This window comes from Fundulus heteroclitus, chromosome 2 (assembly GCF_011125445.2).
Source record: "Fundulus heteroclitus isolate FHET01 chromosome 2, MU-UCD_Fhet_4.1, whole genome shotgun sequence".
Lineage (NCBI taxonomy): Eukaryota > Metazoa > Chordata > Actinopteri > Cyprinodontiformes > Fundulidae > Fundulus > Fundulus heteroclitus.
Window position 1 is genome coordinate 28,913,444 of NC_046362.1, and position 22,704 is coordinate 28,936,147.

The following is a 22,704-nucleotide window of genomic DNA, read 5'->3' on the forward strand; positions in this document are numbered from 1 at the left end:
ATGTTTCAACAATCTACTTTGTGTACCATGGAGAATCTGGGATTATCTGACTGCAGTACAAAATATCTACCAGCAAGATGGTCGCTCAGAGTTATTTATTAGTTATTGTCTGGATCAGGGGTCAAAACAATATTCAGTAAAGTTAAATAAATCAAAGTTTTGATCATTTTACGACTACCCTTAATTCATTAAAAATATACCATGGAGAGAGTTCCTGTCCACAGGTGATGAATGAATGAGTGACCTGTTTACTGCCTCTCTGATGCTGCATAAAAACAAAAATAACAGAAACTAAACCCTCTTTCACTTGTGATTTAACAAAGGGGGTTGGGCGTTGACAATTAATGTTTTTTCACATAGGACTAGGTTGGTTTGGAAAGTTTTTTTCCATCTAATTAATGAAATAATTACTCAGGTCATCTCTTGATAAAATGATCTAAAACTGTGTGAGAGAAAAGCAAAAACAGTATTTGTGTGTAGGGATGTGGTGCTTTTTCCATGTCCCTGTATGTGGCCCATGTGTCATTTGTTGTACTTACATGAAGAGTCACTGACTGGACTTGACATTTACCCAAACTGTAGCCGTCTCTGAACATCTGTAGGAAGGTTTTCAGTGATTTCAACATCGAGAGCCAGAGGTTGGGACAGTAGGACCCAGGGCTGCTACTGCACCAGCCAGACAGGCAGCTGGCAGGAGGGAGGAGCCAGAGAAAAAGCCAAACAACCCTCCACGCCCTGCAGAGTCAGAGAAGTTCCTCCGCATTCCTCTCCCACAAAACCACGCACATCAATACCTCAGAGGGAGAGAAAGCAGGGAGGAACCACTCTCGGGGGCTGGGTAAGTGTCTGCAGACATACTTCTCTCTGGTTTCTCCTCAGACGTAGCTGCCTACACGCTGCTTTCTGTCTGTGTGCATTAAAAACAGGAGTTTTGGGAAGGGCCCCGACGAAGGACTGGAGAGCAGAACCATCCCATCACCATCGGCGCCCTGCCAGGTGTTGTATTTCCTGACTCATCCTCTTTCTCGCCCCTAAAAGCCTCTCTGACTGCCGACACCCGTTCAGAAACATCTCAGTGACAGAAGGAAGTGTTCAACCACTTTCAGTTCAAGCTGTGCGTCTTTCAGTCACAACACAAGGTCTGTGTGAAGCCGGCGCTTCGGCTAGCAGAACCACAGTTTCCTGAAAAATTCAAAAGCAGCAAGAAGCTGAACTACCAGCGTGGCGACAAATTAAAAAAACTTTGTTCAGGGCTACATGCAAATCTAAACGGCTCCCCGCCTTACAGATGATGCAAATGGCGAAATGCAAAAGGAAAATTAGGACAGTTATAGGACCGCAGCCAAATATGTAATTGATGTAGCCTATATTCTGATTGTTGTCTCTCAGATGGCAAATGGGTTTTATTAGAGGCTGTTTTGAACAACGTAGGAGATAAAATGGTTTTAGTTACCTTTATTAATGGTTGTACACTGCTTATAGCCCAGTTATGACAACAAAGGGGTTTTCCTGTTTAAGTAATATTGTTTTCTGTTTTTTTACCCCAGGATAAAATGTATAGTGATTTGTTTTTTTTTCTTTTATTCATCTGGACTGTCAACATAAAACAAGCTTCCCTGTGATGGCATGCACTCTCTGAAATGTCAGCTACTGCATTTTAGGATTTGTATTGGTCTCATCAATATTCATTCTTCAATACATCCCGAAATTAATAATTTAAATTTCTCAGCCTTATAAGCAGTGACGGCATCAGAGGATACAAAGTTCACGTCCATCAATTCAGCCAAAAAAAAATGTTTTTTCTCAGCATTTCCACATATCTGACAGAAAGACAATTCACTAACGCACACATACGACACCTTACAAGAGTATTCATAACAACTGCTTTACAACCACAAACTAATCTATTCTACAGGGAACTGATAACTTGAAGCAGAACAAACATAACTCGCATCATTCACATGCGTACTGCGAGCAGAAGTCCCTTATAGAACGTCATTTCATGCAAAGCTTCAGTAAAGATTGCCTTTACAACCCTGACTGTATAAAAGGAGCATCTATTTTAGATAACCCAACGTTATGATCATAGTTTCTCAGTAAGAAGACGGCGAAGCCACAATAATGGTCTTATTGAGGGAGGTGCGACTGTCTCTAATATAACCTTAAAGTGTGCAGAGATGAGTTGAAACTGATCCGTCACAGTGCGCCATTTTGTCTACAGTTGTCAATTTAAAACCAGATCACTTCTTTACTTAGATGGAAAAAACTATGTTTTCTTTTTTCCCCACACTTTTCAACATTTTCCTTCTAGGCAACCAGACGATCTAGCATGGACAAGACTTGATGCAATCTGCATGGTTTCCTTAGAAAGGAAACTTTTAGATCAATCTATCTGGATGATTTGATCGAATTGACTTTGTAAAGTCAATTGAGTTGAATTATTCATAACAGTCGCATTACAACCACAAACCTTGATCTATTTTTACAGGTATTATAACAGAACAGAAATTAGTGCATAAGTGTGAAGTGGAAGGAACATGTTACATGGTTTTTAAATACAAATAAAACTGGGGTTTTATTTGTATATAAAAATACAAATAATCAATACCACTGATATCACAGCTGGAGCTTATTTCTTGGATAGAATGCGTTGCAACATTATGAGTGTTTGCAAAAACAGGTCAAGCACATCAGATTAGACTATGAACATCGACTTTCAAGTCTGGCCACAAATTTTTAATTGGGTTTAGAGGTGGACTTCGTCAGGGCCAGTCTAAGACATAAATATGCTTTTATTTAAAGTGCTGACTGCACTCAACTCCACTAGGTTCCTTTGTTTCCTGATGCTACCTGTTCAATAATGTTCATCCAACAAACTTCTGAAGACTTTGGAGATTAGACTGAGCCTCCTATTTAGGGGTATCATGTAAAATAATTTGTGAAGTGGATGGAAAATGCTGCAAAATCTTTCAGATATATACTACTTTGTGTTGACGGTACAAGTACAGCTAAATATGTCTACATGCATATATAACATCTATATATTAGTAATGGGGTTTGCATTGATTTGAAAAGGACTTAGGGGTACATATTTTCCTTTTGTTAATGTTTTAGTGCCAGCCTCACCATGAGTAAGGCAGGTGATGACGAAGGTGTACCTGGTGGCCGAGGAGAACCTGCAGACGGGAAGACGCCGAGCAAACTGAGCGCCCCGTCCTCCACGCCAGGCTGGGGCAAAGTCAGCTGCCCCTGCTGTGCCTCAGAACGGGTCGAGCCGCTGGTTCTGGTGAAGCTCGGACAGAAGGTCATTCCCGAGACGAAGCGCTGGCTCATCAAACTGATCAGAGCTCCTCAGAAAGAAGGAGGTGAGTTCTCGGTTTACAGCGGCTCTCTGGAGCAAAGAAAACATTCAGCGGATTAAATGTTTATGAGCGTCTCAGTGTTGCAACAAATCAATCCCACCAATAAGTTGTTTCCAGGAACAGGCAGAAGGTTGATGGCGTCTGGGTCAAATTGTTTTCAGGATTCAGCAATTAGTTGAAAAAAAAGAAAAGAAAAACTTGACAATAGGGCTGTGCATAAAAAGCGATATTAAAGGCATACTATGCAACATTTTTCAGTTAATTAATGTGTTCCATACCGTTTTGGATGATTAAATGAGTCATTTCAGGTCGAACAAAGGTTTTCTCGGCCGCCCTGGTGGTCTGTGGGGGAAATACCGTACGTGCAATTGCAGGAGTCCTCGGCCCGCACACACAGGCTCAGAAGTCTCGTGCAAGACCGCGAGAGTCGGTCTTGCCTTACAGCGAGAACTCCATGTGTTTTTGCCCTGCCATTCACTATATGCACGCGCAAAAGCAACAACAAAGAACCGCGTGTTAACGTCAAATAAACATGCAAGCATATCGAGTTTTTTTTTTATTATTATTATTTTTTTTTTTTTAATGTTGCTGAGGCGGTAGCGTGAGTTTGGCCAAGATAGCGCTGCGGGAAACCCTGATGTTCATACTCTCACTGTGTTAGTCATCGTTTGTACTGCTGTTTTTTCGACTTTTCATTGCGTTCGCCTGTCTGCTAAGCTCAAAACAACCGCGCCTGGCTTGACGGAGAAACCAGGAGAACAGCTGAGCATCTTTACAACAGTGCACTTTTATTTTCGCCCTCTGGGGGGAGCCTCGCTGGAAAATCAACCCCGGTTGCATAGTATACCTTTAATCAAAGACTAATATTGATGTTTTTAAACACGATTTAATACTGATAATCTGGCTTTCAATGTAGTTATACCTCCCAAACTCTAGGGGGCATTATTACAGCGCACCATTATTGTTCACAGCGAGGAAGTGCAAGTGAGAAAATTAGATGTTTGGGCACATTTTTTGGTTTCTGTGATACGTTAAATGCATTGAACCAAATGCACTTTATTTTCCTGTTAAGATATCAATGTTCAATAAATTGAACATAAATATATTTGGCTGGTTTTGTTGATGACTTTGAGCATTAATTTGGAAATAATATCAATATTGGAGTCAAATCAAACCAAGCTGAGGTATATCGTATTATATCGTGAGCTACGTACAGAATCGCATCGAATCGGCTCATCCTAGATGATTCCCAGCCCTATATGCCAACATGGGGGGTTCTTCTTATAAACACTCACTTCACTGTCTGACTCCAGGTGCCGGGTTATTGGCTCACCCGGGCGAGGACGCCACTGGTAACATCATCGTGTTGTCGGCACCGCGCTGCACGTTACTGCGAGCCACGGAGGAGCTGGGCTTGTGCAAGATTTACCGCAACGGTGAAATGGAGGCCTTCGCCTACGATGACAGAGACAACTTCAGAGATTCAGGTAGAGCAGAGGACAAACTGCACAGAATTGACATGACTGGTGGAACAGATAGGTGTTCTTAGTTCTCCAAGAGCTTTGATGTCAATATATGACAAATAAACCAATGCTTTTTATAGCAACTAGTGTTGCACCGATGCCAGTATTAGATGGGGCCCCTATCCAGCACTAAAATGGTGGTATCAGTATCGGCGAGTACCAACAAACAGGGCACCGATATTTGTATTGATGTTTGTATGTCACTTGAACGCAGCCTTTTCTCTCCCCACTCGTATTATACATGTTATATAAGTGCATGAAAATTGCACTACTTTGGCATTTGAGAGCCAAAACTCAGGGTTTAAAAGAGATTATTCAAATATTAATGTAATTTTACTGTCTTACTGTTGCACTACTATTATACATGTTATAATTTCACAAATGTTGCACTATTTTGGCCTTTGAGAGCCAAAAGTTTATTCAACTATTGTCACCCATTCCAGGTAGGCAATAAAAAGTTCTTCTACTCTAAGTAGTATGCAGTTCTTCATATATATATATATATATATATATATATATATATATATATATATATATATATATATATATATATATATATATATATATATATATATATATATATATATATATATATATATACACACATACACATCAATTTCAAACAGATGGTATTGGTACGGTATCGGCCAATACTGCACAGCCAGATATCGGGTATCATTATCGGGGCCAAAAAATGGCATCGGCGCAACACTAATAGCAACACATTTTACTTTCTCGTGAACTACTAAAGTGGTAAAATATCAATGTCCTATGAGGTCAAAAGGTCATAATTTACAACTTTCTTTTCAATCTAAGCAAAATATTCTATCTGAGCATAGCAACGTACTGCGCTGTCTAAATAAACACCAGGAAAACGCATAATCAACAATCAAATATTCATAGTGACTTGATATGTAAGGTTATGACTGAAGAAAATAATGACATGCATAAGAAATAAAGTATAATTTTATGGTAATCTTTACAGAAGTATTTGTGTCCAAGAGACCCAGATGTAGCAAAAGGTGAAGAAACCCCTAAGGGTCTTTTCTATAAAAGTTTTCAGTTGTCAGTATGGCTGGACGATAAATCAATGTTATATCGACTAAATCAAATTTGCAATTAATGAAGATTTAATTTTTTGAAAAGCTGGATTTTTTTTTTTGTCTTAGGCTTTTATGAGACTTTGCACTCCATCAGTCCTGAAAGGGGAAATAGGTTTGGTGATAGCATGCAATGTTAAATACATATTTAGGAAAATATTGTCCAAATACTCTGAACAGGAAATGTTTTTACTGTACGACTTAAAATTGATTTGAATACTTAAAAAAATAAGTTAATTAATAAGTTAATTTATATAGCGCCAAATCATGACACGTGTCATCTCAAGATTATACAGATTGGTCAAAAAATGTCCTATATAAGGGAACCCAGCAGATTGCATCAAAGTCCTGACAAGCAGCATTCACTCCTCCTGAAGAAGCGTAGAGCCACAGGGAGAGTTTGTTTTAAGTTACACAAGTGAACACAAAAAAAAAAAAAAGTTACACAAGTGAAGCCCATTCTTAGGCGTATATTCAAAACCAGCTAATTTTTTAAAACAAGTAGCAGCAAGCATTCTGTCATATTTTCATTGTTTACTACGGCAGCACCTGCCATCTTGTTTTACAAGCATGTTTCACAGCTTATATTTAGTTATACCTTGAATTCAGGTCAACTCCCAAACGAGATGAAATAAGTATGTTTTTAAAAATAATGCCTGGAATTTTTTTATGAAAGAAATGGGAGGGGAAAATCTGGATTAGGTATAGTAAACCCAGAGATTTTAAGTTTTAAGCCATATCGTCCAGCCTTAGTTGTCAGTATGGTGGAGCACATTTTGTTTAGTTGCAATGTCTACTGTTGCCAGGAGAAGATTAAACCTACACTTATAGTTTATTGTGAAATATTTAGGTGGAGAAAATATGTTCAGTCGTCTGGTTGCTAACGACAGTCACATTTGCTTTATGCTTACCTTTGAGGAAAATTACTTGTTGACTTCAGTTCTGCTGTTCAGTTAAAATGTTTTTGGTAAACATTTTGTTTTAGTACAATCCCTTTTTTTTGCTATTTAATTATAGTCGTCTACTCAACTGAAAAAATTAGAACAAATTGTGTCTTTGTCTAATAAACGTCTCATTCTAAAAGAGAAAATTCTTGGAAAACAAATTCTTGGAAAACAAATTCTTAGAATCCGACGGTGAAGATAAGCAGCAGCAATTAAACCCTTTTACATTGCCATACACTTATTCCAGTGCATGTGCAAACATGATCTGGCAGGAAACATTGTGACTACTAATCCACATTTGGTAATGACAGCAGGAACTGCATCTAGGTTTTGTGTATCTATCTTATCTTACCCCCGAGCTTCTGTGACGCACACCAGATAAAAACGAACTTGGCTGGAAGCTTTCATAGCCTTCACTGAAACAACCTGACGACATCTCGTAAAGATGAAAGATTCACCTAGTGCTTTGCATGATACAACCAAAGGTGGAACTAGACACGGGCATAGATTTGTAAAGGCAAGGCACATTTAATTGTATAGCACATTTCAGTACAAAAACAATGCAAAGTGCATTTAATCTAATCTTTACAAGATTAGAACATAGGAAAATAATAAAAGCAAGTTGGATTAAAATGTAGAGACAAAATAAAACATGGGAAAATAGAAATTAGAAATTAAAAGTAAATATTAAAAACAGTTGTACTACAAAGTTGAACTATTGAATGTTTCAGTCATGTCATGCTTTTAGGCTAGGGGTGGGCGATATGAAGAAAATCTAATATCACGATATCTTTGGGATATTACACGATATATATATATATATATATATATATATATATATATATATATATATATATATATATATATATATATATATATATATATATATATATATATATATATATATATATATATATATTATTGTTTTTTTTTTTTTTTTTCAAATAACCTTGAAAAACAAATGTTTTTAGTCACATAGTGCCTAAAGTTGCATTGCATTGGTATTTTGTTTTAAAAATTGATTGCAAAATAGAAATTTTTTTGAAATGTTTTATTTTAGCCATTTTTTAACCACAGCTGCACATAAAAGCTTTTCACAAATTACAATATTGTCACATCAGAGCTCTTTCGTGTTCAACACTGGACCCTAAAAAACAGAACATCCCAGCGGCCAAAAGGAACACCAAGGAAAAATCTGACAAACTACACCTGAAATAAAAGGTGTTCTTTGTGCTTAAGACATAAAAATTTGTATAATAAAAATGTGACTATCCCAAAAACAAAAGCTTGTATTGTGACTATAAAATCAACTGACCAGTCGCAGCTTCAGAGCATCCCAAAAATATTTCCCGTGCTCTTTAGGTGCTGGGAAATTTTAAACAAACATTTTTTTCTGTCATATGGGATTTAGCAAAAGAAGACGCCAGTTTCCTTCGGTGTGTGTGTGTGTGTGTGTGTTGACACATGAGTATTAATTTTGCATTGGATGACTTTTTAGGTGGAACAAATTTGTGCTACTGGGGGAGTGTTGGCCTAGTGGTTAGAGCAGCACGCTTGCACTCAGAGAAAGATGCAAGTACCCGGTTCGATCCCCAGCGCCTGCACTCTGGGTCCCTGAGCAAGACCCTTAACCCCAGATTGCTCCCCGGGCGCCGCACATGGCAGCCCACTGCTCCCCAAGGGTGATGGGTTAAAAGCAGAGAACAAATTTTGTTGTAATGCATGTTTCAATGTATGTCTCAATGACAATAAAGATGATATTACTATTACTTATTACCTTTTGTGGCAATGGTGTGACGGCATGTTTTGCAAATTACCGCATTTTGTTCCTCATCCGTCTTGTGAAATCCAAACCACGGCCATATTATTGACCCAGTGCTTATTCTCTTCAGACTCATTTTCTTATTTACCTAAAACGCCCGCTGTTGCCATAGTTCTCGCTGTCTCGTCAACGTAAGTAAGTGCAAGGGTTCGTTGAGCGCTTTCTGGTTTGGAGGAGCGAGTGATGCGTTCACAGCATGTGGGAAAAACTAAAATCACAGTGAATTAAATACAGCGACTAAATCTTGCCATTAAAATTTACACTCGATGGTCACAATAAAGTAATTTTAACCATCGCGCGGAGGAAAACCTGATATACATTGAGTAGATTCGATATATCGCCCACCCCTATTTTAGGCCCATACTTTTCATCATGAAATCAAACTTTCCACCCTGGGGAAAAGATTAAAGGATTTTCCTCTCCAATTGTACCTTTTTTGCCATTTCTACTTTGTGATGGGAGGTATTGTTTTAATGTTCATACACTAAATGCTTTTGCTGTTCAAGTCTAAGAAAACCAGAGCATTTTTCCATCCACTTTTCTAGACTAAACCTTCCAGAGTTCACTGTGAAATTTATGGCAAATATTTCTATAGTCAGTGAGCTTTATATGTTGAAAAAAATAATAGGGAAGGATAAAGAAAAGACATGAAACACATTACGGATACAAAAAATGAATTATAGAAGGATACAAGGAATGGGGTAAGAAACAAGGAAGGAAATAAATAAAGTAGAAAGGAAAGAAGGTAAAAGGACACAGGAGAGGATGGACATGAAAAGAAAGACGTGAAATAATAAGGGCAAGAATGAAGGACTCAATGAGGAAAGGAAATTTAAGGAGCTATATGTAATATATTTACTGTAAAAATCAACCAAAATCATTCTCATTTCTTGCCCCGGATGGAAGTAACATTCCCTCTAAACAATTGGTCCTCTCCATTAACAATGTCTTAGTCACGTTTTTCTCCTTTCAAACCTAGAGGTACGGTCGAGAACTACTTCAGTGCAGTGTGTAGCCCGTGTTTACTTCCTGGTTCCTGAGCCAATCATATGAGAGTTCCCAGAGCTCCCATCACAGAGCACAGCATTTGGTATTTTATCTTGGCAAAAGAGCAGCAGCCTGCAAACATGGAAGCCAGTAAGAGAAGCTGACCAGAAATAAAACAGAATACATCTTATACCTATCCTGTGTAAGTAAAATTCACAACAGCAACACACTGCTTAAAAATGGCATATTAGAATGTTGATTGGCAAGCTGTTGTACCAATTTGAGCCACAAGGTGTCAGTATTACTTATGGCTCCTTTAAATAAGGACAGAAATTCCTTTGACTACATAGGGCTTCAGAATATCCACCACTTAATACTACTACTGGTATCAAATGGTAAAAAGTTTACCTTCCTTACATCTCTGCAAATTAAATTTTTCTGCATGTGTGTCTTAACGTATTACAGTCACAAATTGTAACTATTCACTTGTGTACCAGACAACATGGAGGTGTTTCTAACATCTGCGGAGCGACAGTACATCATAAAGTACGAGCTGGACGGACTGCGGGCGCAGAAGGACCTGAGGATACCAGGAATGCTCGACAGCTGCACACTGCAGAGGAGAGACAACATCTGTGAGTAGCCTCATTGTGTTTCACATTGATACCGAGAAAGAAGAAACTCACATGCTGCTGAATCATTTCCTGTTTCCTCCAACACAAAATACAGTGTTTACCAGTGTTTGCTTAGATTTAAGTTGCCTGAGATGGATATGGGTGGTTTTAATCCTGCCTCTCCAGCCGGCTGGTGCAGCAGACTTTAACATGTCAACCCTGTCATAAGCCCCATTTACACTACCCTTGTTAAACCGATCCATGCTGATCTCGGATCAGTTAACCATGCCGAGCTTGGTTCTGACGACGGTTTACACATCACCCATCACCCGTACACATCATCTACGGTACTACTGCTCTCTGGGATTGAAGGAGGGACTCAAGCAAATCAAAATGGCGGCGCCCGTAACATTCAGGAAGTTATGCTTGGTTATAATTGTGACATTTCGTTGTTTGCGGAGAGGCAGGCGAAGGCGGCAACATTTGGTGAATTTACTTGACGGCTTTTGGGAAGTGGATAAGACAAACAAACGTCTAATCAGGGCTTACAGAGGCAGGAAACAATGACAGAAGCGAGGTTCATCACACTGCTAAGCAGAATCATCACTGGAAACCGTGTGGCACGGTAAGGAAGCTAGTATTTTTATGAATGTCTGAAACCGCAAAATTAGTCAGCTGCCAGCAAGGAGATGACACGGTCTGCTTATGCGCTCTTCGTTATCTGAGAACCGAGCCAGGGAAAAACCAGGCCGAGCCCACCCATCAATCTGGTCTAGATTTAGCGTGGTCCGGTTGTGTCCGACACATTTCAGTTTGCGGTCCATTTACACTCAAAAGTTATCTCAGTTACCGAGCTCGGGCCGGTCTCAGCACGGTTAATAAAGGGTTATGTAAACGGGGTAATAGTGTAAACCTCTCCACCTAGAAATCTCTGTCTTTAAGTCATACCAACTCTTGTGTTTTTCCTTTTTGCTCCTCCCTGACACCTCCACATTCAGCACCAGTTGTTGAATATTCCCATTACCCTTCATCTGCATATCCCAAACCATTTCTCATCCAAGTAAGCATCCAAACTGAGTTGTGCCTCTGGTCTATTCATTTCTAATTCATTCTCAGTAAAAACTAACATCTTCAGCTACACCTTGTGTCTTTTTGCAAGAGCCTCAATCTGAAAACCATTAATCAGTTATAGCAAACTTGCTATAATCAATTGCATGTTCCACCCTGCATTCATCTTCATCCATCTTCTGCATTGACTGTTGTCATCTACTGAAAAGCGCTATATAAATAAACTTGACTTGCCTTGCCTGGTTGACCCCAGGTACCATAACCCCACCCAGTACATCTACTCAGTGCATGGATTCTGCTTTGCTTCTTAATGACATTGATTCCTCTTCTACTCAGAGCAAACCTGTACCTCTCCAGACTCTCTTCCACTTGCTCCCTACTCTCAGTACAGATCAGAGTATCATCTGCAAACAAGAGAGCCCACTAGGATTCCTATCTGTCCGTTAACACTGCTAACATGGAGCTCGTGGCTGCAATCTCACCCCACATTGCCTTAGTTCGTCACTCCTACCACACATATAGCTCACTGCTGTCTTACTGTGTTCATAGCTGCCCTGCACCACCCCCATATTGCTTTTCTTCCTCTTACTTCCCTGTAAATTATCACAGTTCTTTTGGCACCTTATCTGGTGCGGGTGCTGGTGTGTGGTCCCGCTGCTTCTCTGGATGCGTTCCTGCAGCAGAACGTTGTGTAGTGCAGCTCGAAGGGGACTGTTCGTCAAGCCAATAACAGCTAGCACTAGCTTATGTTGTTCGGGAGGTTTATAGCTGCACTTATGGACATTAAACAGCTTTACTGACTTTTCTATGTTGCTCTCAAACATTTGTGTTGTACTGACTTTACGCTCATTAAAAATTACCACAATGGTCTAACTTCACCGTAACTTTGACAACATTCGGCATCACAGTCCATTACATTGAAATGTGCTGGCAAGAACCCTGGCATCATGGAAGCTCTTTGGCCAGGGAAAAAACAAAAGTGAAACCAGTTAAACCGTAGATAGATCCCTTAATTTAACCAGGTAAAAAAAAAAAACAGATTAAAACCTCTTTTCCAATCGTGACTTGGCCAAGACAGCAGCTCAAATTGAATACATCCCACGCAGTAAAATTAAACTATTATCCCAACACAACGCAATCAAGAAGACCAATTAAAATTTGAAGTATGGGGCAGAAATTACAAAAATATACATTACCATTTTGAGTTGCAGTTTAACATATCTGGTTTCTCGTGGAGTATTAACAGCTTTTTGTAAACTGATCTACACAGTGTCCGTGTCCAAGAATGGTACAAACGCCTAGTTTGTTTAATACATCTGTCTGATGCTACTGCCTAAACCCCAATAGTCTTGGTTTATGTGTAATAATGTTTTCATGTCACTGTGGAGTGTAAGTCTTTCCCTGATGCAATGAGACTATCTGCAGGGCAGAAGCTGGGAGCTGCTGGTGTGATTGTAGACACATTTCCTCTCCACAACCCGGGCAAACTAAAGGATCTCAGTGAAGCCTGGTACGCTGGGAACCAGCTGGCTCAGCCACTGGGTATGTCAATGTAAATGTACCTTTTCCACTCATGAGATAAGTAGATGACCAGATAAGATGACAAAAACGTGTCACTAATACTATACACTTTGTTCTGTTGATTTTCCTAGACAAAGTGAACGAGTATTTTGGTAGCTCGATGGCTTTCTACTTCAGCTTCCTCGATTTCTATACCTGGTCTCTCCTTCCACCGGCTATACTGGGCATTTTCATCGCATATTTCTCAAGTACGTTTAATTAGTCCTATTGATGACTTTACAGCTTAATTAGAAGTTCTTGCTTAACGATGAAATCCAGTAACTTTTATTGTCGACTGAGTCTAGTATGGATGGATGTAAAAGAAGCAAGTCCAAGGAAAGCTTGAAAAACTATTGATCAAGACACTTTAGAAAGTTGCAATAATATATAAAAAAAAGAAGTAAAAAACAAAGCAACTGGACTTGTTTTCCGTAGTTGAAGACATTTCGCTTCCTCTCCAGGAAGTTATCTCAATTCAAAAAGTCTGGAGTAATGTGGAGTACCAAGCTTTATACTACTGTCCAGACAAAGGCCTTGTAATGGCTTAGATAACATGCAAATTCAACCGAAACAGGTCCACCCCTTAGTAACGGGCGGTCGTTAAAGACATTAAGACAGCAGATTGGACCGAAACTGGTCCACTCCTCTGTAACGAGAAGTCGTTAGGGTTGTTGTTGGCCTGGCTTAAAGGAACGATTACTCCAGACTTTTTGAAGTGAGAAAGCTTCCTGGAGAGGAAGCAAAACATCTTCAACTACGGAAAACAAGTCCAGTTGCTTTGTTTTTTTTACTTTTTTTGGAATGACCATGACCTGGATGACTGAGAATCTTCACCAGCATACTTACAAGAATCTCTGTTTTTTTTTGTGACCTGTAATAAGAAATCCAAAGTTAAAGATATTCAATGTGATAATGATAATCATTTTGTTTTGGACCTAGAATCAAGCACAATATGCCCATTTGCATAAAAAAAAATATCTTCCTGCGTACTACAGGAGAGGTCCAGAGGGAGATGCTGCAGTCAGTCTCGGGTTCTCAGGCAGGGGAAGTCCAGGACGACCCAGAACCTCTCATCAGCGGTCACATGCTGCAGGCGGTGTTCAGCATGCTCTGGTCCACCGTGTTTATGGAGATGTGGAAACGCCGCAGAGCCTCGCTGTCGTACCGCTGGGGCACCCTAAACCTCGCCGAGCGCTTTGCGGAGCCACGGCCGGGCTTCCACGGCGACTTGGGGGTCAACCCTGTGACCGGTCGTGTAGAGCCGCTGTTCCCTGAATGGAAGAGGGACCTGCGGATGGCACTGGTGTCTGTCCCAGTGGTGGGGCTGTTTCTAGGTAGGTCTCCCAACAACAACTTATTGTCAGCCAAAGAGCCTCAGGTTTTTGTTACACACACGTTACGATTCGTCCCGCAGGACTGGTGGTTCTGGGGATGATGTGTTTCTACTGGGCAGAGGCCCGGGTGCAGCAGCTGCACAAAGACTGGGACTCCATGATTTCTCAGGCCTTACTCTACACGCCCTCAGTGCTCCATATTGTCTACACAAACATGCTCGCCACAGTTTACAAGACCGTGGCCACATCTCTGACCGAATATGGTGAGTGACATGAAGAGAGCATATCATCTAGTACACAAGAAAATTCTTTATATGCTGTTGGTACAAAGAAAAGACTGTTTAAAAAAAGTAATGCAGGTATAATTAAAAAAATATGACATCCCACCTTTGTGATTTTCCTTTAGAGAACCATCGAGAGGAGTCGGCATATGAAAACCATCTGACAGGCAAAGTCTTAGTGGTTAGTTCCTTCTCTCCATTGCTTTTTGACTATTCGTCCATCATTAGCTCCAACCAGTCAGCTCTGATCAGACTTTTTCCTTTTGGCTTTCAGTTCACCTTCTTTAACAACTTTGCAGTGCTCTTCCATATCGCCTTCTTCAAGCAGGACGTGACCCTGCTTCGAAAGGTAACAGAAATCTTCAGTCCTGCACCAAAGGGGCCGTGTCTTCAAAAAAAGTCCAAGAAAAGATTCCTGGTTGTTGTTCCAGAAATTTGTATTAGGAGCGTTTTTTTTTTTTTAAACTGACGGGGGATAAAAAAGCACATCTGTTATGGTTTCAGTATCTTTCCAGTCGAATGGTTTTCTTAGGAGGAAAAAAAAGGTTTATTTAGTCTGCAATCAGTACATAAACGCCTTTTGACAAAATCTACAATTTATTCTTCCATTACTTTTTCTTACAACTAAAAAAAAAAGAGAAATCTTGTTCCACATCAGATGTGTTGCTTCCAGGGGCGGTTCTAGACCAAATTTACCAGGGGGGCCAAGGTGGGGCCAGTGTTTTTTCACAGGGGCACAGAACAAAAAAATTAAAAACAATAAAATGGCAATATTTAACTGTGTAATAATATTAAATGAGCCACTTATGGCTCTGGAACGGCAGGTTTCAGACCCCTGATCTAGCAGTTGAAAACTTTGCCCCCTGCTCAATACGGCTAAAGCTAAACGTGAAACATCTTAAGTTTTAAATTATTTTTAGAGTAAAGCTGTATAGGTAAAAAATAATATTGGTCAAACTGACCAATCAGTTATGGTTTCTTTGCCATTGCAAATAATTATGAGAAGTTTATTTAACATCATGCTTTTAGTACAGGGGCCATAACAGGGGCCAAGGCCATTTCTACAGGGGCATGGGCCCCTGTTGGCCCCTGTCTAGAACCGCCCCTGGTTCCTTCTCTGGTTGTTGTTATTTTAGGACATTTATTATCCAGCTGTACATAACAGGGATGTCTGAGTTTTTAAAATTGTTATTCCAGTTATAAACATGAAGGTATTCTTCTTAGTTTATTTCAATGGAACACAAATTTACTTAAGGCTTTGGTCTTTTTTGTAAGTTAAAAGATTTTGACTATAAACAAGCTAATATGCTGCCAGATTTCAACTCTCTGTCTTTATCTGCTTAAAGCGTTTAGCTTCTTTGCTGATCATCACTCAGCTGGTGAATCAGGTGACAGAGGTGGTCATACCTTTCCTTGTGGACCGATTCATCAGCGCCCCCCACAGGGCAGAGAACAAAGATGATCCAGAAGAAGACAAATTTCGGAATCAAGGCACCCTGCCTCCTTTCCCAGTGAGCATTCAGAGTCACAGAAAGCATGTTCCTACAGGTTTTGATTAATATTTATATATAAATGTGTTGTTTTTTTTAACCACAGGGGCTGTTTGCAGAATACATCGAGCTGCTGGTGCAGTTTGGGTATTTGAGTCTTTTCTCCTGCGTGTTTCCTTTGACTGCCATTCTGCTGCTTCTCAACAATCTAACAGAAATCCGATCGGACGCCTATAAGGTCTGCAAACTCTTCCGTAAACCCTTTTACCCTCCTGTGGCCAGCATGGGCGTGTGGCAGGTCAGCAGTAAAAACAAAAACACGTTAAAACACCAAAAACGGATGGTTTGTCGATCTCTGCTCACATCTCCGTCTTATATTTTAGCACGCCTTCGAGGTGCTGAGTTTTGTGTCAGTGGTGTCCAACTGCTGGCTGCTGCTGCTGTCACCACGCGTGCAGGAGCTGAGTCAGGAGGCCGAGATGACTGGCAGCAACCTTCTGATGGGCGCTGTTATCGTGGAGGTAAGAGCGAAGGTGGAATCCCGAATAATCCCTATACTTCGAGTCCCTTTGTCATAATTTCAGCCGTTGTGTGTTCGCAGCATGTCCTCATATTAGTTAAGGTGATTATGGCCGCCCTGATACCAGATGAGCCTGACTGGATCAGGAAAAAGAGGGAGCACATCGAGTACACGTCCATGCAAGCCCTAAGACAGCAGGTCAATAAAGTTTTTTTGACGTTCTTAAATATTTGGCGTCATTCCACATCTTTCTAAATTTGTTTACTTATGTTTTCCAGAAACTGAATGTTCAAGAGTCCTAACTTTGTTTCAAGACGTTGAAGTAGTGCCTCTGGAGGTAAAACCAAGGACAACAGAGCTCGAGTGGCCCACGTTGCTGCAGCTGTGACTCGGCTCCAACTGATTTTTTTCTATCTATACTAATTCACACAGTGCTTCTGCATCTTATATGCAAACTGCAAGTGCAATTCGAACAGCAGCTAAATGTGCTTTAATCCTTAAGCAGGGAGCCAATGGATTACGATGACTGTATTTCTTACATAGGAATGTGGTGATGAAGACTAAGGGTTGAGATTGTACAGTTAATATTTAAAAAAATTGGACCCAGTTGCTGCGTCCACATTCAGGGGCTGTGTCCTTCAAAAGGCCACATTTGTAGGTCGATTATGTCCCGGCGAGGCGACAAAAAGATTAAAGTTTGATATATTACTCTGTGACACTGGATGAACATTTAAGATGTCTTTAAGCGACAATGTCGTTGTGTAAAACTCAAAGCGACAGAGCACTTTTGGGAGCAGAAGTGCGTCGACATTTTCAAACTCCCGCTGGGCGTCAGCACTGAGGAGAAGTTAAACGGATATAATTCAGTCAGATCATAATCCAACGGTTCATGTTTGGTTTGTTTCGGTGTTTCATTTGTTGCTGAGCAGATTGCTTTGGTTGACAATGAAGTCAAGATTCATAATGGGATCATTTAAATAAAAAAAATCTAACCTCAATGGCTTAGTGGAGAGCTGGAGAGAATATCTGCAAATAAATAATTGGCTCATCTTTAACAGATTCCCGTGTTGACGGTACAACTGCTGGAGTTTAAGGATAAAATAAACAAAAAAAAAAACTAAACGGAGCAAAAGTATGGGCTTCATTTTTATGGCTTTCAAACTCTGTGCTTGACGCTGACCGGGTCCTTTGAGGGACGCAGTCTCTGAGTTTGGACACAGGTAGTATGTAAAGTTATGAATGGTGCCAAAAACAGGCAGAATACCCGTGTAATTTCTGCCACCCGGTGACAAAACGCTGAGTCATAGGAAGAGGACAGTATCATTAACAGTAGATATAAAAAAAAATAAAAAACTGAACTTTTAAAACAACTTTTTGCAATATCTGAAGTACATCATCTTTTTCCAGGTAGGCCTATTTATTTAAAAAAAAACATTTTTTTATAAAGATTTCTCTAGTTTTGTTTTAATAAGTCTTGATGCACCTAAATGCATTGCATGGTCCAAAACATTGTGACCACCATCTTTTCAACAGGGGGCGCTAGAGTACCACCCCATAAAAATTGCAGGGAAAAGTGTAGACACAATAAACCTTGATTACAAAATAAAAACGTATTATCACATCTGTTCTCCTATAAAATGCATCTTTTGACTTTTCAGAATTCCCATTCCATTTGAGTTTTTTTTTTGTGTAGGCCTCCTAATTTTAATTTTCTAAGCGGAGGGGCATCAGACAAATGAGCGTGTATGTTTCTGTATTAACTTTTGGCTGCCATGTGACTTCATGCTGGTCTCTAATTGGTTACCTAAAGATTCTCCTCGAGGCGTAGCTCTCTGAGCCTGGGGCCATTCTTCGTCCTATCAGATTAATAAATCAGACCTGCCAATCAAAGTCACATGCCTGGCAGTTCAGATGGGTAGGCGCCGATGTCACTCCAACACACAAACAAAGGATAAAAGAAAGAACAACAGAAGAATCAGACAGAAATGACAACATATGAGAAAATGGTGCAGGGAAAGGAAATTTGGTAATTTATTTACAGAATAATAGTTTCATGAGGCTTTTTCTGGAGATAAAAAAAGCGATTAAACTACAGATGACCACATGTTTCCCCTCGCATAAATGTAGTCCTGATTCGACTTCATAAAAAAGGGAAAAAAGGACCTGATAACAAGACTTACAACACAAAACTGTAACCTACCCTCCTCATTACTCTACATACTGCTTCTCACACAGCAGTCACTTCAATTTAGTGTCCAAAAATCCCCTATTATTAGGTTCAGTGCGGTTCTTTTATATCTGACAAGAAGCAGAAGAAGATGTGTGATAATGTGCACAGTACAGCATACGTTTAGGCTCGACTGTCTTTAAATTTCTTATTGGGGTTTTAACCAACTGCTCTTCAAGCTTTTGGGGGCTTCTTTGGAATTTGGCTGCTTTTTCATTGAAGTACCTGACCATTTTCAGAGGAATGATTTTTGTTCACTTCTTAAAACATGACTTATAAACCCCTGAGGCATAAGAAAGAAAAAACTTGAATGAGTGTTGTGCTCACTTGTCATAGATAACGTTATGGGTTTTTGAATCAGTTTTCCTGACTTGTTTCTCTGCACATTACCACAAACTTGTAGAGAAGTAGAGAGCTTTAAAACTTTCTAAATCTGTGGTGGTGTGTGCCCCACAGGTGCCTCATTTAAGTGATCACTAGGGCTGGGCAATATATGGAGATTTAAAAAGAGGCCATTCGTGCTCTCTAGTCAGGGTTAGACTCCTATACTTTGGACTTTTCTGTCCCTCTTCTATCTCTGTGCCTATTTCCTGTCTGATTTCTGTAAATTAAAAAAAAAAAACAGAGATAAATACCGGCAATAAAATTATCGGCATTCAGCCTAAATATATCAAGATATTTTTGGTCCATATTGCTCAGCCCTAGTAATCACTTAAATTATTTTATGTATTGACTGTACCACAGAAAACATGAAATTAAATAAATCCTAGACTAGTATTTCTTAACAACATGCCACAGCATGCTTTGAAGATGATTTTTTTTTAAACTTGCATTCCATAAGTAACTATTATAGATACAATATTTTATTTGTTGAATCTAGTTATTGCAATTTTATCGAAACAAACATATACATAGGCTTCTAACAAATCATCCATTCTATTTGATTGTGACAATTAAAGTCTAAATAATGATATAAAAATTATCAAATGTAATGTTTTGAAAAACCTTTTTTTACGACACAAAAACATTTATACTAAGCGTTTCAAAGGAAGAAAGAAAAGAAAAAAAATGTCAATGCTGAAACAGAAATGTCTTAAAAGAGAAGAAATAAAATCCATTAGAATATGATTCAATAACCTCATGTCTGTTCTTTTGAAATCTCATTCTTAGGCCTAAAGTAACATTTACTTTTCAGTACCATCAGCATTGTGTTATTTCCAAATGTAATCTACGAAACTGTCTACCACCTGCAGCTAAAGTACAACGCCACAACAATCTGCTGCTTTATTTTAACATGTTGCAGTACACACACACAACACCACTGAAGTGCTCAAGTTTAGATACTTAATAAAATATCAGTAATGAAAAGGTATAAAATAGTTTACCAAACAACTCTGAAAATGGGCAGGTACACCAAAATAACTGCTAAAACTACTTTAAACAAAGCAGCAAATGTCAAACAAACGCTTTTAAAATATTTATGTTGCTTCGGCATCCTTGTCGAATTGTCAGTGTTTTAAAGTATGCCAGAAAATTAACAGGTGTATGTACTAGTTAAACAATAAGCTAAATTTAACTTAATCTAAACTTTCACGTTAAGCTCTCTCAAATACAAGGTCTTGACTGAATTTAAAACTATTGGATACTTTGTTATTATACATTTTTGTTTCATGCCCTGGACAACCCAGTAAAACCAAGATTGAAATGAATTTTGTGGCTAAAGACATTATTAGAGCGATTTTTGATGAGCTAAATATGAGCGAAGTCTCATACACACCTTTACTACTGTAGTAAGTTCACAAATTGTGAACACAAATTAAGTAACTGAACAAAGAAATGTTTTACTTACGGGAGTGTTTTCCCTTGGACACGAGGTAGCGTTTCTGGTCCGTTAGCGGCGCCATGTTGGCTAATGTCAGCTAACAGCTGCTAGCCAGGTTATCATCGGTCACTGTGCTAAATAAATAAGGAAAAGTTACTGTAATGTGCAAGTTATTTTAAAATGATACTGTCTTCTCCTTAACTAACATTTATGAAACCATCTGTAAACTACGCATTAGGGTTCTAAAATAATTTAACGCCGTGGAAAGAGACCAAAGATGTGCTATATTATTATTTATCAATTAGCTTGTGCATTAACTGTGCAGAGAGCCACATGCCACCAACTGCAACATTTTAAAGTCACATAATGCAAGTTCTTATCACACGTGTTCACTGATAGTTGTTTTAATTCGATATCTTTAAGGTGCAGTTTTACAGCCAGTTGTGAGTCTACAATCATGTTTTTCTATGTTGTTGTTTTGCTGTCAAGTGTTATTAGTCTCTTTAGCCACCAGGTGTCGCCACATACTGATATTTATGCCGATGCATTTGTAACAATCAGTACTGGTGGCTGCTGGACTCATTCTGCAAAGATGCAGAAGGATGGAGAGACTTGTTCAACCAGCTGCAGCTGCACATTTGCAGACCTGACAAAAAATATATAAATATATGGACCTTAGTGTGTATATGTAGGTGTGGTTGTGTACAGTTGCGATGTGTACATGAAGATAAAAGTTGGCAGTGTTTGTTTGTTGTGTAATAATAAAATCACTTAAAGTCACTTGAAGTTTGTGTCTTTAAAGAGTTAATGTTTCTAATTGTGCACAAGACTTAGAGAAGGGATCAACAATCTTTTTGAAACTGAGAGCTACGTCATTGATACTGTCATACGAGGGGCGACTTGTTTCAACCTTTGAACTAGAAGAGTCAGAGCTCACCTTAACTTTATGAATTACTGCATAAACATGTTTTGAATGCATTTATCATTTTAAATCTATGTCAATACAAACATGATTAAAAAAAAGCAACAAATTAAATTAACCATGTTAGTGACCCTGACTTAGAGGACTCTTATACATGCTTATACAAGTTTTTTTTTCTGCTCATTTCCATATCCTTTTACTTAGTGTACAGGTGCTCTTGTAGTTTTTTTAATAGTTCTCTGAAGTTTCTGAAGATGCTTTCAGGTCTTTCTTTGGACTCTGACTGCTTCTTTAGTACTCATTTATGATGAAAAATGTCATAGGATTTAGTTTGGGTCATGTAAAAAGGACAGTGTCAGTCCAGTCACTTAGAAAAAAGGAAGATAACTTAAAATCGCTACCTACAGTGGAGACCAGATACTCACATAGCCTTCACAATATAAAAAATACACTTTTTTTTCTGATTGTCTAATATTAGGTCAGACAAAACGTTTTCTGTTTTAGGTCAGTTAGCATTACCAAAAACAAAATGTATTTGCTAAATGCTAAAATAGATACTATGACTTCAGTATCTTTTCTCAATCTTCTCACAATAGGAATTATGGCCCATTCCTCCTGAGTGAACTGGTATAACTGAGTTAGGTTTGTAGGTCTTGTTCGCTCGCACACACCTTTTCAACCCGCCCACAAACTTTCAATGGGACTGAGATCAGGGCTTTTTGATGACCACTCCAAAAGACTCACCTTTCTGTCCTTAAACCACTTGGTAACAAATGTTATCCAGTTGGAAGACCTAATTGTGTCCAGCTTTAATTACCGAGTGGATATTCTCAGATCTTGCATAAACTGTTTCCAAAAAACATCTTTACTCATGATGTAATTTGTGCACTAGTCCCCTCCAGAAGCAAAAAAACAAAACAACACCGTTTCACAACATGTTGCTGCCACCCCCATACCCACAGATATGATGTTGTTCTCACGTCTCCTCCCAAATATAAAGACGGTCTTTATGGCCAAACTTTTGAATTTCAGTCTGATTAGACCACAGGACATGTCTCCAAAAAGTTTGTTCATGAGGGCATTTGCAAACTGTAATCAGGCTTTTTATAAGCCTGATTACAGTTTGCA

General features: G+C 39.1%; 1 protein-coding gene across 1 annotated transcript; it reads left to right on the forward strand.

The window, feature by feature from the left end:
- Positions 1-697: 697 nt before the first annotated feature.
- Positions 698-21,434, forward strand: ano10b (anoctamin 10b). Its single transcript, XM_036152167.1, has 16 exons — positions 698-838; positions 927-996; positions 3,115-3,365; positions 4,676-4,849; positions 10,236-10,373; positions 12,846-12,962; positions 13,073-13,189; positions 13,976-14,314; positions 14,395-14,577; positions 14,721-14,776; positions 14,870-14,944; positions 15,942-16,106; positions 16,192-16,383; positions 16,469-16,606; positions 16,687-16,803; positions 16,884-21,434. The coding sequence occupies exons 3-16, from the start codon at positions 3,128-3,130 to the stop codon at positions 16,905-16,907; spliced, it is 2,073 nt and encodes a 690-aa protein (XP_036008060.1). The 5' UTR covers positions 698-838; positions 927-996; positions 3,115-3,127; the 3' UTR covers positions 16,908-21,434.
- Positions 21,435-22,704: the final 1,270 nt, after the last annotated feature.